The following is a 20859-nucleotide window of genomic DNA, read 5'->3' as shown; positions in this document are numbered from 1 at the left end:
TAGCCAGAACAAATATGAATTTATTCGAACTAACCAAGCGCCCGAATCCCATTAGCCCAAAATCAGTACTGGTCTTGACAATACATCCTGGAGTTTTTGCTGTACAAAAATGCCATAACTATAATATATTTTTAAAAAATCTATGTGATACGTGATTAATCTATACAAATAAATCCAGCTGTGTTAGTTACAGCATTTATAACTCAAGAATCGCTATACTAATTTTTAAGATTCTAATGATTTTAATTAATTTTTATTTGGAATAGGAATAAAAATTATCATCATATCAGTCTAGCAGTTCTTCAATATCAGTTGTGTTAGTTACAGCATATCACTTGGGCTAATTTTCAAATTTTTGTGGTCTGAAAAAAGCAAGCTTTTCTTGTGCTCAACTGCAAGTAGCAAGTTCACAATTTAGAAAATCATTTTCTTTATTAGTTCTCGCGCCTGTTAAAACGAAAATGTGGCACATCACAGGGTGCCTGAAGAGTGCACTCTTCCTACAAATTTCAGTATACTATGTACATCATACTAATATTGTATAAAATTGAACTTAATAATTTTGAATTAATTTTAAAATCCTAAACTGTCTGTTTTGTGGAAAGTTTGCTAGGTCTACTTTTTGATTATATAGCATAATTATTTTTAATTTTATTAAATTATCACATTTTAGGATAAAGAGAAGAAAATAACAATAATCAGAATCCAGAGATTTTTATTGGCGAAGTTGAAAAATAAAATAAAATAGTTTTTGGGTATTTTTTAAAATAATCATTATATGTAACGTTACAGTCGACCAATTGATATCATGTATCCACTTGGCTGACTCTTCATAAATATTTTAAAGCAGATCAATATATAAATCAGAACTTCATGGTGTTGGTATCTATCAACTATATATTTATTATATATAACATTTAACAAATACATGTTTTGAAATCCTGAATTCTAGAAACATTCTTACTAACATTTATGCCTTTATTATCTATGAATTGATTTAGCAATTTCATTCATTGCTGATCTATGATAAAATATTGAACCTTGTATTCTATATGTAGTAATTACTAAAAACCGTGAAAACTGTTAATTATGTAATATTAAAGATTATTAGCATGTCTTGTATTGTCTTGACAGATCAGTTATGGCAGCCAAGCAACCATTATTAACCCTCGTCTACTACTGATATATTGAATATATTCTACTTAGAAGCACATATGAATACACTTATTTTATTTGACTATAAATATACCATAAGTAATTGAATGTTCTTGTTTGCTGGCGCCACCTTACAGAATTTAAATCACCGTTATGAAGTTTTATTGAATAAGTACTTTAAGTTCATAGACATAAGATTAAAAATTACGAATGTGTAACAAAATGATGATATTCCTAACATCGCGAAGGATAGAATGTCCATTGTCTGTAAAACGACATATGATTATCAACGCGTGCATGAAACTATTTGTCATTGAAATTTGATCTTTGGGTGGTACACAATAGGTGTTAAGTGCGTCAGGTCGTTGGCATGGCTAATATGATGGTAGTTTTTTGTTGTGTATTGGATTGCAGACTGAATACGTAAGTGATACGGACGCATACCGCACGCTTCGTACGCGATGGGCTTTGTGAAACTGGAATGGGATTTAGGGCGGTGTCTTCTGTCCGGTGTTATATGACCGACGAACGTATAACTAGTCTTTACAGAATTAGGATTTAGTTTTTTAGTTAGGATTTGTTTTATTATTAGCTGGCCGGATAAAACTTGTCATGACAAAAATAATTTTGTCCCCGCAATTCAATAGAAAAAGTAAACCAAAAGAACGTGTTTCAGAACGATCATTATTGATTTGTTTTAACAATAAAAATACGATTATATATAAAAATATTTTTTCTATTCGGTATATTGAAAGAATAGTTTATAAATGCTGATTGGTTATATACGGAAAAGGTTTAGACGTGTGAGTCGATAACCCATTTGCTGTCAATTAATGTATGGCACACCCTGGTTTTCATTCATAATTTAATTTTTCGTTTAATACAAATATATACCTAGTTCCTCCATTTTTTTCTCTAAAAAAATTTCGGTAACAATTTTGCGTTTAGCAATACATTTGGTGATTCATTTTATTGATAGAGATTTTTTAACTTCATAAGGCAATTTGAAATAGCTTCGCTAAACCACTCTATGCTTAAATTGTTTATGTAGGTGTCACTTGTCTCTATTCTTTAGCTACCTTTATATTACTTGGATTTAGTGCAATATATTTCTTCCCATTTTAAACTAATAAAAATGATGCTTTCGTGGCATGTACAGTTTTACCGTCTGTCTATACCAGTGATGTATCTCTAGGTTAATACGAAACCCTGATCCTAATTCATTAAATGCCGCCTTGTTGTGACCAAAATGTTCTTGATTGATGAGCTGGAAGACATGAGGTAGGTAGACTTCATGCTAGGTGGACTGAAGACGTAGTCAAGACCGGTCACATGTGTGCCGCTGTCGTAAAAGCGATGCGCATATCTTTCCCTTGTTTTGTGTGCAAAATAATCCTCGGTTAAATAGCTCAAACGGAACTAATCATTCATATGAAACTGCGATGACCATTGGTAAATATATTTTTTTAATTTCAACAAACATATCCCTCGTTCGCATTCTCACACATCTCTTGTAGGAAACGCAGCCTTTAATAGAAAGAATAAGGTAAACAAGGTTTAAACTTAAGTTTACCGCCTTCCGAGCCTCAGGCTAAGTATCTGTAAATGACAATGGCTTGTTGGCCTTATCAATAAAGATCCAAACCGTAGAAAACTAAAAGTAATAGTAACGCTTTAGACTGGATTCTAAAATAAACCATGCAGTAATCCCTATTGTTTATTTATTATTAATTCACTGATAATTTTTTTTAAAGATTTACACGTTAAACTTATTTTAATTGTATTAAATTTTTTTACTGGTAGACAAATCCTTAAAAACGACGACGTACGTTGAAATGACACAAAATACTTTTTTGTTAAAATATTAGATCTTTATTTCCAAGACAGCTGAAATACCAAAGCATCAGTATTAATTTGCTTATAGTTTGAAGGTCATGGTATAATCTATTTGCTATTCAACTGTCACGCTACAAACTTGTCTTATCGAGTACAGTAAGCTTGATATATTTCACGATTACTATCGATCTTTTGACCTACCTTATGTTCCAACAAGCCCTTTGTCTTTATTGTATAACAAGTAAGAATGCTTGCTACATTTAATACACACATTTGCTCGTCAAAAAGTACAAAAAACTGAAGTAAATTTAGTGAAATTCAATCAATACGGCGATCACGTAATACCGTACGTCTCGGCTAACTTCTGTATAAACAAAAACCCTCATTTGCATTTTCGGTACACTTTGCGTTCCGTTAATACGACCAAATTGTAGTGCTCATTTGACACATCGCTCCCACTTCGCTTATTTGAAGTTGACGATGTAAAGTGCTTAAAGTGCCTCCGAGCTTTAAACAAGGCAACTCTGTAATCTTATATGGCCCGCGACCGCGTCATCGGTGGACGCATATTAACAGCCTTCTACATTTAAATTTTTGAAAAGTTGTTGCGCTTTAATTCATGTATTATTTAATCTGTGCCAATATGATAATGTGATGTTTAACATTATGCCAAAATATATTTTGTTTGTATCAGTTTTATATAAATAAATAGGTTTCGTGTAGTGTGTTAATAAATTATAAATGATGAAATTGGATAACTTTGGATTAGAGAAGTTACAGGTAGGTTTTTTTCTGTCTGCTTTTAAATATTTTTTTAATTAGACTTCTAAAGCGTATTTGTTTTTACGCGCTTAATAAATTTATTTGCTTCATTTAGCGCATGTCTTGTAGGTATATACGCTAAGTTGGATTTCAAGGTAGTGTAGTTGAAAGCTGAATGATTGAATTAATTATCTTTTTATGAAATATTTACGCATTTTATTTAATAATAATATATTTGTTGATAACAATCACGTGCTTATAATTCATTACGACATTCTTTAATAAATCACACATGTATATTTAATTATTTATATACTTTTTACTTTTGATTTTACATTTGAATACACAAAAACATCACTGATTACTGACGGACCCTATAATTTTGTGATGCAATTCTTTAAAAAAATTGTGTAATAAAATTTTCAACAAGTTATAAGATGCAATTTCTTCTATCAATTTAACAGATGCTTTTTATAACTTTACTATTGTTAAGAAATTGGAATATAAAATGACGTAATAACTGCGTTTACATTACTATTAACAGGAATATTAATTATTATTTACCTGCAATGTTAAGGACATCCCTTACATAAATAAAACTTTATACTACAACTTTTGACTACTGTTAAAGATTTAAGGTAGGCGTTCCTTGGTTTATGATTTTTTGATTGTAGACTAAAAATTGTGTAAGAGTGAAACTAAAATAAAGCTGTTTACATGAATGTGTTATGTTAAATATTGCATTACCGTCTATTGGTTTTAATAACCAAATATCAGAAATAGCTAATAAATTTATAAACAACATGACTGGACAAGTCACACGATTCGAACAAGGACCTTATAAAATGCCAATCCGTTTCCGGTGCTAGCACTACAACGTTTATTCATTAAGCACGTCCTGTTTAGCTTAGATTAATAGTTTTATTTATTGTGTATAATATATATTAATTGTCTTTAGATATATTTTAACAAATCACTATATTTGATTCATAATAATAGCCGTGCTATCATTAGAGAACTGAGAATTGCGATCGTAAATAGAGGATTCGATTCCTTCGTATATTTTTATTTTCATAATGTATATGTATTTGTTTCAACAGATAAAAGCAATGTTATTATCCAAAATAATTTAGAGGATTTTTTTTAAATTGACCTTTAACGAGGTTTTGTCATATTTTATCGGTATTTGTACACAAAAAAGAGATAAATCTGGCTGTTCATAGTACATATTACTTCTTTTTAATTTCGTTCAGAAACACCTTACTAAAATTTTACCGTCCATTACCAAATGTTATGAAATATAAATAGGTATAATATGATATTACAACTATTTAATACAATATATATATTTTAATACAAAAGTTTACATTGAAACCATTTTATGTGAAGTCGTAATTGCATTCATTTAAATCAACTACCGTAGGTAAAACATTTTCACATTACGTCGGACAACTGTTTTAAAGACTTGTTGACCCAGAATGTTGGGAGGTTGCAAATGCATTCCGAGAAGCAGTTAGTAAACGTTAAGCGTTGGTTTTACGATTCATAGAAAATGAATGATTTTTTAATGCACAGTTACTAACAAATCCATTGTGTTTAAAGTTTTTTTTAAGTATAATCCAACGAATATGCCATACTTATAGTGATGCGGTGCTGGTATTGATAATGAAAAAATAAATTGCGGAAATAAGAAATAGTCTCAAAACAACTTAGAGTAATTAAACGAGAGGGATTCCACATGAAGTTCTTCGGGATTAGCCTTTACGCACCACAATAGTGATCTTCTTTTAACCGAACTGTTATAAGTGAAAGTGACATATGATTGTAATTGGTTTAAACAACTGTAATATATTTAAAGATGAGTTTACTTGCCGCTGTTTTTTTTAAAACCTGCGTGTTTAAAAGTAGAAACCTATTTGCGATGTAACACTTGAAGTTTTATTTAAGACAGACTGTCCGTAGTTAAAAATATATTTAGTCACAAAAAAATTTAAAATTGACATTCATAAGTTTTTAGTTAATCGAAATGTGTGAACTTTTCATTTGACTCATTCGCAATGTTGATATTGTAATGTATACATAAAACATTGTTGGATTTTGTTTAATAAGAGCAACTGTTCAGTTTCTTGTCGCCTATTGTCAGCAGATCAGCCTTCGGAGATAGAGGTAGAAAAATGTTAAAATAGTTGATGATTCAATTCCAAAAGTGCGTATGAATGCCTACAGGAATAAAGATATTTTGAATTTTAATTTAAACAAACTATTACCAAAAATGTACCCACCATTTAAGTATAATATAACATATATAAAATCTTTAAAACTTACCTTACAATAGTGTATTGACTAATATTCTATCTATGAAATATCAATAGGCTGTTTCGTTGTAAACTAATTATACACACGAAGAAAGTTGAGCAGCTGTTTACAGTCATTTTCTTAGTGAAAACTCGTCAGTGGTTTTGCGGTGAAATGCTCGTTACTTGAAATGGTATAATTACATATGTAGACGATACCAGAGTATGGGATGACAAGATGTAGTAAAAATTAATACTTGAAGATAACAAATCACGAAACTCGTAAGTATGATAATTACAAAAAAACATGAACGCCTTTGAAGAAATAATATATGTAATTATTATTACATAACGATACTACTACCTACCCAGCAAAAAATAGAAATTAAAGCAAAAATTTGACGCATTTCACCATGCGAGACAGATCGTAGTCTCTCTCAGACAAGAATGCTTGAAAGAAGCAATAAAAAATGTGAAATATTATTAATGATTTGCAATTATTATTTGTTTTGAATTATAATCAAGTACAGAAATTTAAAGTTAGTTTTCAAGGTTTGAATCTATTATAATTAGTGGAAGAATACGGTGAGCTTCTTAAACAAATTTGCTATCTTTAAATGTTGATAACAGAGCAGGTGGTGCTGTTCTTGAAGAGAGGTATATATGTTAAAATGCAGACCCATTATACTTCTAAACAAGGCTATGCTTGCAATTCTCTAGTAAATCAAATAGAGAGTGCAGAAGAACGAGAGCAACCAACATGGCTAATTGAAGTGGTAAAGGGCAGGCTACATAGTACGCAAAATGGATAGCCGTTTGTGTCTTAAGTTTCTGATGGGGAGACATCGGAGACATCCACCCACAAGATGAATGTACGACCTTTTGCTTCCAACCGATCCTATTCGAAATCTGTGGGAGAGGTATATGTCCAGCAGTAGACAGCTAATGATGATGACGAAACATTTATAAAAAGAATAAAAACTTGTTAGCTGCAACGCGCATTCAGATACGTATTTATCGTAGACTACACAAAATATTATTGTTTTTTATTATATTAATTACATACACTTTAAAATGTCATATTAATTATTTTATTGATACTTGTACATATATTGATACTTGTTAAAGAAAATACTAATTTGAAATAATTTTATTGAGTATCGCATGTCTAAACAGTTGTGTCAAATGTAAATAACTCCAAGGTTAATTTGTAGACAGCTTGTTTTATCAGTTAATTACGCAGTTTAGATTACACAAAAATTTCTTTAGTCTTCATAACTTTAATTAATAGAACAATGATATTTTACAACCTAACCTATAGTAAGTATGTAATGGCTTATTCACCCATTCATACATTGTTTGACGTTATTTACGAAACGGATAAATGTATTTAAAATCATAGAGTTTACAAGAATAAAATTCAACAAAGAGGGAGAAGGTAATGCCATTCTGAACAGTTATGGAATGATATCGAATAAATGTTGATTATAAACACACTTTATAAGGGGTGGCCAAGTTTCGACGATATGGTGCGAGACATTTATCGAAATTTTTTATTTTTAATTGTAATTATATTTAATTGAATACGTACTTAAATCGTGAAAAATTTTTTTTTTATAATCATTTATAGAAATTACTTAAACAAAAGTACAAAATATGTGTATTGAAGTTAGATATAGCACACGAATATGACAGCACTCCTAATAATACTTAAGATGTCGGTTAATTGATTTCGATCGGTATTTAGATTTCGCTAATTTTATGGTGGGATAATAATAATAATAATTATTCTCACCAGTCGTTTGTTTCGATTTCCCAGGAGCTAATATGGGTAATATAATTTAAATATTTAAATAATTCAAAAATCTATCGCAGCCAAAAGTAATCATTCAAAGAGCCGCATGTGGCTAGCGAACAGCTGTTTGGCTACCCCTGATCTATAAAAATTTAGTTTCATTTATCACTATGTTTAATCATATTTAAAAGAAAAGATTTGTTGGTCACGCAAGTTTTCGCTTTCATACACACTAAGATATTAAGTACTAACTCACTCATTAATCTATTTTAATTCTGCTTTTTGCTAGAAGTACATTGAATCTTAAATTTCTGTAGAAATTGTTCACGGATCAAGTTGAACTTTTATATGCGCACATCATTCGGCTCCACTATTTATAATCAGTGGTAGCCCAGCGATACAGATCTAAGACTTAAGATCGTAGGTCGCTGGTTCATTTACCGGGATACAGTATGATGTTATTCACACTTTGTATATTAATTATAAACGTTTACCCCCGCTCTCGAATGAGTTTCTATATAATGGGCAGCAGCGTCATCTGCGTATGATAATATGCGATTATCAATCGTGGCGCTTTCAGTGATGTTCAACGTGACAAATTAACAGCTAATTGTCGTTAAACTATGAGCACCGTAAAACGTTAGATGCCAGCCGCTTCTAACCGGTCCCATGAGAAATATTTGGGGGAGATTATTGCTGGATATCTCCAGCAGCATTCTTCTTATGGCTGAAATGAAGAAAACAGCTCACGGGAAATTTGGTTCGTATAAGAGTTGCTCAGAAATGAGGAAATCCCCGGAAAAAGTATTAAAGTAGTCGCGGCAGAGATAGGACCTCCTCCAGGTGGACCTTTACTATGTAGTAAAGGTTGCGGAAAGGCATTGCAGGTAGCGTAAAATCGGTCATCGTGCCGATTTTTAGGGGAAGCTTTCAGTGAGCGTTTATCAGCAGACATTATGATGATGTTAGCTGTGATACTTTCCTATTGAAACTATGTTTCAGTGGTATTCGTATCTCATGGTAAACACTGTATTTATAAGTCATTAATGTGAATACAATATGAAGTTAACTGTCTAGTTAATTTCACATAGTCTTATGCTCCCTTTACTTTTAATTTCACCTTAGGAAAACACTCGTATAAAATCATCGCATGCGATGTTTTCACTGCGCCGAGCTGTCACTGAAGCAAGGAGGCAAGTTTCTAAACAGATGCTAAATAATTCAAACCCGTTGCAAGCGAAGAGTAACTAATTGCTATAGATTGCACTGTCGAGATGCATTTAAGAGCATAAGATTTAAAGTGAATATTTCTCAACACGTTGATGATAGGGGAGCTTTATTTGATAACAAACGTCTACGATTTACAATTTGAATATTTGGAATGCATCCTCCCAAATGATTGTAGTTCTAAATTTAATCTTTAAATTATTTTTGGTATACGTGACATTAAAAGATTATTAAAAGAGTTATGTTACTTGACATAACTTTTTACAGACAATTATAGCATGGAAACAGATTAAAGACTAATAACGGGTATTTGACGTTTATGTTGATAAATATGCAATGGACTCAAAAGACAAATACATAAATAACTACATTTTCCTATATAAACATATGTTCGTATATTAATGTATATTTGTTATAAAAACATAAAACACAAAATTATTATGTATTTTATATTTTACAACTAAATATTTCGTATTGTCTTTAATGTTACATCACAAGGTGATGGTACCCACGGGCTGAAATCAATGTTGATTTTTCGATGAAGACATCCCGAAATTTTCTAGAAACCTCTACGATTTTTTTGAAAACGAAGCAAAACTTATTTCTATTCAGTCATTTTACCGATGGACGACAGATTGTGTGAAAGGTACGTAAGTACAACCACGGCAAAACTAGTGCAATTAGCAAGACGAAACATTCCACACGTATTTATGTCCTCAAATATCGTTTAGACTTTCAAAAGCCTTGGCATGGCGTTGTTAAGTATAGATAGATTCAATCTAGTCTTATGGCTTGCTGGTCATGTCTTACTCAGATCTAAATTTATGTACTCTGCCCTGGCAGACTTCGAACGGTCAAGATGCCTGTCGCAATCCATTAGAAAACATAAAGAAATGAACCGTGTTTCAAAGTAAGAGATGAGATTATTAACAAAAATAAATTTTCTAGCACACTGCAAGACTTCAAAAATAATGTGATCAAATTTTTTATACTTTAGTTTACAATATTTTTCAAACTCTTTATATTTTAACTAGCGATTTTGATTGTGTTTAAAATTATGTTTTTACTATTTCGTTGCAATGTTTTAATTATTGAAGTACCTCATTTTTTCTAATTTTTTACCTTCTTCGTGCCATAACAAAGATATGAAAATTTATTCGCCGAGGTGCTAGAGTCGTTTTTAATTTGTTCTTAACACTAGTTATATATATGTGTGTGTGTGTTTTGATTTTTGAACGCCATAAAATACATATGACCATTAAACAAGTTGCCAAATTTGGTAAATATAAAGATAGTAAACATTATGTACAGAATATTGCTTTGTTGTCGGTGGCATATTAAAATACTTTACAAATATGGGAGGCGTGTATGCCGAGACTGGGAGGGCGTGGGCGCCTTTGTGGAGGTAATCATAAATTATCTTCAACTACCTTCAACCTCTGATGTTGCCTAATGACAGGCCCACGTAATATTTATCAGTTAATAACATATTTGACAAGAATTTCATAACAGCATATAATTTTCATAGCAAAGCGTGCATGTAACGTTTCACACTTACGTTCGTCACCTTCACACAAGAAGCTACATAACAGCAGCCTTGTTACTTCTAACCGAGAACTAGAGTAATTAGGAAAACCATACTATAACTATAGAAGTCACCATAGTGATATTCAGTTGATACTATTTTTGTGGTTTCTACCGCTAAAGTTGCTATCATACAGCTTCTTGCTTTCAGAACTAAAGGCGTTAGACGCTGTGGAATAATCCTCAAATCTTGACATGTTCTATTCTAAACCATATATTTTTAAGAACTTACTAACAAAGAATTGGTTCTCTATCTAGACAGTGATATAATATTCTTTCAAACATATTATCTGTACGCTTTGTATACTTTACGAAAATATTTTCGTACTATTTTTATTTTTGTCAAAGAAAGGCTCTTCTGTTAAATTTTTCCTATCCGAGGGAACATTTAATTAGTGTAAAATTATTTATTCCTATATTTTAACACTATATGATATGATGTATGTCTTTTAAATAAATAAATAATTTAAACATCGCTTCATAACTATGAACATTATGCAATGAAATGAAATGTGTCATAAACCGTATTCCGTTGTAATTGAAAATATATTATATAAATTTGTCGTGTATCAAATTATAATAAATTTAATAGTATTTTTTTAGAAAGATTTAAAAACTTTTTTTCTTGTATTGCCTCTCCGTTCATCAGCTGTCATTTTCTTTTTCATAATGAGATGAAATAGTTCAACCACACTCCGATCTTAAAGCTCATCTCTGTCTATTACCTAAAGTTACACAGCAAGAACATTCCTGCTAAGACCTATTCTTTTCAACAATTAGATAACATTAACAATCGTGCATAATTATCATCATATCAGACGATGGACTCACACTGCACGACATAGGCATATCCAAAAGATCGCCAACGATCGTAACCTTGAATTTGTCATCATACATTAGAAAACCAACGTATACATAAAAATGTAAAATTGATAATGTTTCTTTTTTTAAACTATCTTATGTTTCTGTCGTTATTTTTCATGTTTAACTATGAATACTGAACCGAAGAGAGTAATTAATTAAAATAATGAAGTTAAAGTTAAGTGTAATTATATTCATAAGTTAACGAGCGGGCACATCAAGGGTCATTTAATTTAGCACTGCGAATCAAAATTCCCACGCGAACTCGTCTAGGGCTGGGAACCTATGACCTAATGCTGATACGCATAGTCCGTGTTATAAACAATTTCTTTCGTTTTGTACACTATAACAACTAATGACAAAACTATTTTCTTAAAATATTTTTTATTATTTAAATAACATTTCTCGTAATTTTATATTAAATAATGCAATTTTCTTTTCTCATTTATTAACTTATTTGAGTCTTTATTGTATAGGCAAGAGTTTGATGGGCTTTTGCTAAAGAAAAAAAACCTTTTGGTCTGCATCATCAACATGAACCGAAATCTATGTTAATAGTTAATTTCGCAAAAGTCTCTGCTTGGGTCATTTCACACGATTGTGACTTCACCAAGCTTTTAGATTGAATAGGCACGCCCTTGATAGAGTAACTAAACCCACTGGGGTCTAGTTATTCCTCCGAGAGGGGACCTCGTCTTTGGTTGTCACTCGATACGTGATCAGCATTTCGTTTCAAGGGTGCTTAATAGCCGAATCTCTACATGATCGGTTATTTATTATTGGAGAACTAACAATACCAACACTTAGGAAAGCATTAGCGGTAGAAGTTACGTAAAAAAATTCCCACAACGTTTCTTACCATATTTTACAACCTACTTTAAGAAACATTTGAAAAATTATTAAAAGCTTTAATTTTTAATAATATTATTAAGATCATCAATATGAATGAATATTATCATAATTTCAGCAGTGGCACGTCCACAGCTGGACATTATGGGAAAGACCTATGTCTTTTCCATAAGACCGACTGAAAGCGGCATGTCGAGTAGATGCGCTTGTCTCCTCGTGGTCTTCACTGCTGTTCAGTTGGTTTAAATTCTGTTTTCTTAGCGTAATAAAGTCCATGATCAATTATTATCAAGAGCTATTTACCTTAATTAGCATAATATGTTGGTTAATTGTAAATGTTGTTATATCTCATACGTGGAGTAATTAATATGATAACTAAAGTTAATAATGCACCACAGTTAGCTATGTAAATATTACGAGGGTACATAGTAGTTATATATAAAGAACAACCTGATCTAAGTAAATAACAATATTAATGAATTTAAGAAATATAGCAATCTATATAAGGTTAGCACTAGAAATAAATCGCTGGTTATATCTTTCTTCGAGCTTCATAATATTGGTTACTCTTTTCTGGACAACTGTGTACGGTATTACAAAACTACTATTCTACCTTTGTTTTAAGGATATTATATAAGGCTCTTAAATCAGGGCTAACTTGGAACGGTAGTTAGTTAGTCTGATTCTAGTTTCTATGGATTTGTACTTTTGGAATTCTCCTAACGTATAGTGGTCGAAGTAAATGATCGTATGAGCTTAATAATTTGAGTGATTAAATGAATATTGTAGGATGGCATCCCTAATGTCTACTGACGCTCCCTGCTATAAAACAGTCCAGCCAAGCAATTCTAAAGGCGACATTTAAAGCAATGCCCTTTCCAGGTATTGACGTGTTTAACACATTATAATCCTTGTTAAGCCTCCTGCAGAGTCGATGAGGGAAATGTCTCGCGTTTTAGTTGTAATGTAATTTGCTGTGTGAGGTATTTTTTTATTTTATTATGTACTAAATATAGTAGCTAAGCAATACAGTAATTTGTACGGGTTGATAATTAATATAACTTTAGAGTTTCGAAATCTACTGTATCTTTCTCTTTTGTTGTTCCAAATTGATTATAGTTCGCTTCTGTCGAAAGTGCAAAAGTAACCCTATGATGTCAATCCAAAACGAATAGGTTTTAAACAAAATCATTCTTAAGTTTCCTTCAAACAAAAAAAATCAATAAAGTAACAAGTACTATCATAATTAAAAATCTTTGATACTTATGTTACGTCACAATAATTAACTACAAGTTTACCTTTAAGTACATTTCATTGTGTTTATATTTTTAATAGTACATTGTTTTTTAAATAAAAAATATAACTGTTATCTTATAACTAAACGTGTTAGGATATCGTTTTGTAAAAATGATGATTGATGCAAAAAAAATGGTAACAAGTTCAATTTATATTTTTATACTAACAATAAAATAAATTATGTTTGCGTTATAAAGTGTGTTAATGTATATATAATAAATGTCTTGGAAATTCCAGTCCATGATTGAAAATCCCTTCTAGCCTACGTGGTCCATTCAAATCAATAAAACAATGTATCGTGCATAAATGATCGGGGTGACGATAGATACCTTTACTTCGAATACATTCCTTGGCACTTCAGGGTTCGAGTTCCACAAGAAGTGTCCGTCCTTGAATAATTTAACGAGTCACACTTGTTTACATCGGTCTTACACGTATTACTATCTAATGAGATTATAAATAACTTGGTTACAACAGGAATTCAAGTTTTTACTTATATGAGTTCGATTTGTAATTTGGGTAGTTGAAGTTTTTTTCAAAATTTTCGCATACTTCTAAAAATAATCTTAATTTTAATGTAATTACATTATAATAATCAAACATAAACAGAACGTAATCATCGTTATATATGCATGTATTTATATTGCCAACAATATTTATCTAATGTTAGGACACAAGCCTTCAATCGGAGAAATACTTCCAGTCGTTATCCACAGCGCAGACTTATAGCAAATAAGTTTCTTTTTAATTAAAAATCAATAAATTGAAATGTTTTTCTTAATCGTTTGGTGAATATTTCTCGTAAAGTGCGTCTTGTGGTTGAACCCGAAAAAGACAATGTCAATGTGTTGATGAAAGCATCCAGATGAAAAACAAAGTATCGCCCCGATCTAAACTAAGTTTCTGTATAAAGAGTAGGGGTCTAGGTTAAACGCATTCAATGTTCTGTCTCCTCTAACTCGTTGAAGTTGTAAATGCCAACCGGTACACAGCATTTGTCAATGCCAAAAAACACAATTCAAACTGGCACAATAGGCCATTAAAGGGACTTTCCTGGTAAATATTTTCTATGTTATATCACTCGATCTGAATACAGTATAGACAAGTATTGACGGCCGTTGACCCGTCAGCCGACGATTTAAATTTCATCCTTATCGGCTCTCGGGTCTAATGAAGACATACTATCTCTCCGATAGTATTAGTCATCGGTTTGAACTTCGTTTCGTACGCGATTGCTTGACGGTTACGTAATCCTTATATTCTTTGTCCGCTCGGACTTTATTTATTAGGTTGCGTTCCAATTCGATTGGCGTAAATTGTTTCTGTGTATAAAAATACAAAAATATTTCTATTGTTATTTACCGTAATAAGAAAAATATCGGAATCACTATGAAAGAAAAAAATTACACGTAAATCATTATTGTATTGATAGGTTTATAAACAAGGTAGCTATTCTGGAGTGATAACAAACACAGAAACTTTAAATTCACTTTTATAATAAGTCATATATCATATTTAATAACCTAAATAGCCAGGTATCACAAATCTTTGTGAAAAAAGTATAATTTTGTGTCAAATTTAAGTAGCACGATGATCGTGTTGTACAAGTATTTATATTATGCCACAAAAACATGAAGATGATAGATAGCGTCTTATTATGTTTTATTTAAATTATCATATTCGTCTATATGTACTTTAAATCTCACACGGTTTAATCACTAATACATCCACATAAGCCTTCTTTGCATTAAGTCAATTGAACACAAAGACTATTTGACATTTCTCAGAATAGCCTTGTTATGATAACGTCGCTTTCACGGAATCGTACGCTTACAAAGCGTTTAGCGATGCAGACCAAATGAAAAAGATGTTTTTGTACCATAGAAATATCCAGATGCATATTTACCTAGTGCGCATATGTTGGCTAATTATGGAAAACACTTTTATATCAAATATCATTTATATCAATGATAAAGTGAGACAGATACCTTCACCTTCATGTACGTAGGTAGATAATCCAAAAATAATTTTTTTGTTTGAGCAGCAGTGTAAGACTGAGATTTGCGAACGTAGGTTGTGACTTCGATTCGCAGGATACGAATCATAAAAAAACATACTTTGTGCACCAATGATATAGGATTTCCGCTGCTCATTAACAAGTTTCCGGAGGATGGGCAGTAGCGTCCTCTGCTTACCAGAATACCACACTGCAGTCGCCAATCCGCCACAAGCGTGTAGATTATGGTGTATCCCCCCATAGATACCTTTGGGGGAGACCTGTGTCTTGCAGTAGACGTCTATGGGTTGAAACGGCGACCCTTTTTTTTAATTTATCTATTGGTAATGCTTCCATAATAATTAAGATTAAATAATTTAATAAAGGTAATCGAATAATGTTTTTTTTTTATCTTGGTACATAGTTACATTAACATAACGCAAATTTTAAATGTATTGCACTAAATTTTGATTTTGTGACGGCTGGTGGTAAAGCATCCTTCTATATAGGTACTATCGCCAGTGCATGAGATGCACATAGCATGTAAAAATGTTATGCGTCGTTTTGAGAAAGTCACGATTTGTACAATTATGAACGATATCAGTTGTACCATTGTACTAGCAATAATACAGAATTAAGCAAATATTTTGCGATTGCAAAATTATTTAACTCTTATATCACGTATTTTACGATGTTTGTGGCCGTGTGGGTTCGTGGACGGAATCTTTTTTTTCCGGTGATAAAAATTTTAGATTTTCGAAGTTGTCCACTGTCTTGTCTTACCTTTCAATAATTTATAAAGTTAAAATTTTTTTCGTGTTAATATGGTGGAAAAGCAAGTGGACACTCTGAACTCCATTAAAATCGATGCGTTGCTTCTACCGTTTACAAGGTGAGTGATAAAAAGTAATTAATTTTATTTGTTACAGACGGCTGAACGAAGCGCCGGCTGGGAGACACATCGAGTGCGCTTAAACAGAGTCCCGGGGTACGGTTTCGGGATCGCTGTGTCGGGTGGACGAGATAATCCTCACTTCGCTAGCGGTGACCCATCTATAGCTGTGTCTGATGTGCTACGAGGCGGGCCTGCTGAAGATAAACTACAGTTCGTATTTTTAATTGATTTTTCAATTAATGACTTAATCACATAATCGTAAATTTTAAAAGTTATGTGTAGTTTTCCTGGATTATAATTAATAGTTACATAACAATTTATATAAGGATAATTTCCGTATATAAATTGTTATGTAACTGAACTTTAAACTCACGGTAATAGCAACAAAATTACCTATGTACATTACGATTTTTTTTAAATATTCAGTCGAAATTTTATTCCAATAAATCAAATTAATACATTTTCCACATAGCATATAGTAATTTTAAAATTCCTGTATTTATAGCACTTAACAAACATAATGCTCAATGAGTTAATACACGGTATACTTCTTTAATTTCAAGTCATTTATTAAAAATGTATATGCAAATTGATAAATTTTTCAGTACTTTTACATTACAATACAAAGTCATAGTGTTATTATTGAAAAGCTAAAAGTCGCTCAACGGGCCATGGTAAGAGCTAAGCTCGGGATTTCCAAAGGAAGATCAGAAATGAGAAGATCCGTGCACTATCGAAGGTAACGAACGTAAGCCCAACTGATTGGCAAGTTGAATTGTTGTGGGCAGGCCATATAGCCCCGAACAGACCTCTAGGGCCTTAAGGCCTTAGGCTCCGTGGTCTCAGGACTGCCAATCTCAGTTTAAGACGCAGCAATAAGAAAGACGGGTTTACAGGCCGCTTCCAACCAATTCTGTTGAAAATTTATGGTGCAGCAGTCGATGTTCTATCTTTGAATTTATAATGATGCATTTTTATATCTATTTACTAAATGTATTAGTACTAGTAATGATAACGATAGAAGTAAATTTATAACGTATGGTATCCTCGTGTGCAGAGTAAACGACCGAATAGTATCAGTGAATGGGGTGCCGCTGGAAAATGTGGAGTATGCCCGCGCCGTCCAGGTGCTACGCGACTCCGGCGCGGCCGTGTCGTTGGTCGTGCGCCGACGGGCCCCGGCTCCGCCACCCACGGCGGCCACCACCATAAAGCTCTCGCTCACCAGGAATGGGAAAAAGGAAGGTTGGTATAAAACTTTTACATCTTATATATACTATACACATAACTCGTTATCTTATGTTTGTTATCATATTACTTATGTATATATGCGATTGATTGCATAGATGGACTAGATTAACCTACGAAATAATAATAAATTTTCGGTAAGTAAGTTTTCGGATGCGTGCAGCGCAACTGGTCATCGTGATCACTAGGCGTCTATCGGCTGCCATGATGATGATGATATAGGCTGATTGGTTATAGATAAAAAAGAGAATAATACAAAAGCGCGAATGTGTAAGTCTTTAGTTTTCAAAAAGCTATAATGCTTTTAAACTTATTTTCAAACATCCGGTATAATTTCTCTTAAATAAGTTACATTAATTATTTTTTTTGTATTGGAATGCGACTGGCCTTCAATTCTGGCAATATAATGTTTGTAGCGAAAGATAGTAGAACATAATTTTAATATGTAGTAAACTGAATTTCAAAAACGCTTTTTCTTACTATAATATCATTACGTTATTTAATATTTTTGATATCATTGATTTTGGATGGTGTGTACAAACTGATTGTCAGCAGATAAGCAATACAGTTATCCCTTTAAAATGTTTACACTTATAAATAACCGTCTATGCAATAATAAGTTGCCCATTTTAAGTCATACCTTTAAAAATTAATTAAATTTTGTCGTCATAATACGTCCACATGTATGCAGCACAAAGGCTTGGCTCGTTCGCAGTCCATTCTTCTGCTTACTCTGCAATTCGCGGTAAAGAATTTCTTACAATAGGCATTCGCGTAACGCTGTGAAACAAAAGCTTGTCTGGTTCCTGCAAGTTCGTTGTTGTAGTGGAAAGTCGCCTTGTTAACCGCTAACGTTCATTTTGTCTTAAAATTTTAATTATGTGCTAGCCTCAAATGAATGCTCTTTAAGGTTTTCTATAGAAGGTGTTTACATTTATTTCACCACATTAGTTTAAAGGTAAGTAAATTTAAATTAAGAATGATGATTTTTTTACATCCTTTATACATCTAATGGCTGACGTATTAACTTACGTAAAAGCTCTATAATAATTACAACTTAGTTGAGCTTTGTAAATTATATGTATTGTTTAATTAAAATAAATATTATGATAATTACATTTAGTCTTAATAGTAGTACTTGAAAAATGTATAATACAGAATACAATCGAACGATGAGATGTCCCTAGATAGAAATATTAAAAATACATAACAATTTTTAGAGACTAGTATATAACTTACGCAATATGTCAAACTTTGTAACGTAGAAAAATATATACTTAGTAAAATATACTGTGCTACTTATAACATATTTTTTTATATTTATTCTTAATAAATTATTTAGATTGTCATTAACCTAAGGAATTAACTTTTTTTAGGAATTATGTAATTGTAATATAAGGAAATCTAGTTTTTAAGATAAAGACGTTTTTATTTTAAAAACTAAATTAAAAATAGTATAATCGTGATTCCGATTTAATTCTCTTTCAGATTTCGGCATCGTGCTAGGGTGTAAGCTGTATGTGAAAGAGTTGACTATGAGGGCAAGAGAACAGCTTAACCAAGCCGGCCAGGGTCTCTGCGAAGGCGACGTGGTTACCCGTATCAATAACACACCGGTAACAGACGCCATGACCCTGAAGGAGGCGCGGAAGCTCCTGGAGTCCTGCAAAGACCGCTTGAACCTCGTCGTTACCAGAGAACTTATCCGGGAGGAGACTGTCACTAATGGAAATTATCAGAATAATTATAACAGTCTAGGTATATCTTTTGTAATCTTCTTCATTTCAGCCAAAGGAAGTCTACTTCTCAACATAGGCCTCCTCTATAAATTTTTAATAAGACTGATCGGAAGCGACCGGTCTTCCTACACTATAATTTTCGTACCATACTTTACTTTTTGTGAAGTGTTGTGAGTGTTGACTTAATTAAAGACGTATACGGTATGAACAAGTTTGATATTAATACAGATGTGTTTAAATGACAGGAAAAAAATTATTGAATAAATCTAATACGTAAAATTCTCGTGTCACGGTGTGCGTGATTGAACTTCTCCGAAACGGCTCGACCGATTTTCGTGAATCTTAGCGTACATATCGACCAGGGTGCAATCGGACAACATCTATTTTTTATCCCCCTAAATATTAAGGGTGGTACACCCCTAAATTTTTTATTTTTTAGACTAAAATTTTTGTTTTTATTTTTTATGATATAGCGTACGAAAATACATACATCCCTAAATTTTCACCCCTCTACGATCAACCCTTATTTTTTATTTGTTAATTGAAAACTATTTTTTTCTGCAAAACAACGTTTGCGGGATCAGCTAGCAGGATTATTAAAAGTGGAGGAGGACGGGGCACATCACTCAGTGTTCTACATTGGTGACTAAGAGTCCTTAGATACAGCCCCCCAGTAGATAAACTGACGACATTATCAAGGTCGTGGTAAGTCGTTGAATGCGGGCAACGAGGGACCGAGTCATCAGATCTTTGGGAAAGGCCTGAGCCTTGTAGTTAGCGTCTATCTGCTGATAACAAATAATTTTTCATTTTTATGTTAAACCCAACAAGAGTATCGCCAACCAAAGATTAACAGTGGCAAGTGACGATTTTAATTTTTTTTGTCATAATTTTTCCAGAGGCGAGTCCGCACGCCTACGGCGCTGAATCGATGTCTTACGGCAGCGGACAAAACGTGTACGTGGCGGCGCCTGTACGCGGAGCGGAGCCTCGTAGAGGAGAAGCAGATCAGCCGCCTCGCCCTCCACCACCTCGAAGCGATGGTAACCACAAACGCATTATATTTTCTGTGGGTGTGTTTCACGTGTTTAGTTCGCCAATTTCAGGCGAAAGAGTTTAGCTGTGATAATAAAAGTTTATAGAAACCTTCGTCATCAACATGATGTTCCGTTTAAAACACCGTGTTGACGGCTAACATTAAGGCGTCCATCTCAATGATTTATTAGAGTGCTACCAAAACGAGATGGCTCCCTAAAAAAGCGGCGAACAGTCTAATAGTTGTCTGTCCGATCCTCTGTTGAATAATCTCTTGAACTCACTTA

At 32.6% G+C, this 20859-nt stretch overlaps 1 protein-coding gene across 9 annotated transcripts in view; it reads left to right on the top strand.

The window, feature by feature from the left end:
• pyd (polychaetoid) overlaps positions 1-20859 on the top strand; it is a 162764-nt gene that overhangs the window by 119587 nt on the left and 22318 nt on the right. For 8 of the 9 annotated variants that reach the window (XM_068763702.1, XM_068763700.1, XM_068763701.1 and 5 more), the window contains 4 exons: positions 16585-16760; positions 17608-17795; positions 19287-19556; positions 20437-20580. In XM_068763702.1, coding sequence (XP_068619803.1) covers positions 16585-16760; positions 17608-17795; positions 19287-19556; positions 20437-20580 — 778 coding nt within the window. Of the gene's footprint in view, positions 1-3517; positions 3772-16584; positions 16761-17607; positions 17796-19286; positions 19557-20436; positions 20581-20859 lie in introns of those variants that run through there. The other variant, XM_068763706.1, reaches the window with a different exon arrangement.

Source organism: Battus philenor, unplaced genomic scaffold (genome assembly GCF_028537555.1).
Source record: "Battus philenor isolate CCGP_79_NKW_IND1 unplaced genomic scaffold, ilBatPhil1.0.hap1 SCAF_18, whole genome shotgun sequence".
Lineage (NCBI taxonomy): Eukaryota > Metazoa > Arthropoda > Insecta > Lepidoptera > Papilionidae > Battus > Battus philenor.
This window is presented reverse-complemented; position numbering and strand designations above follow the sequence as displayed.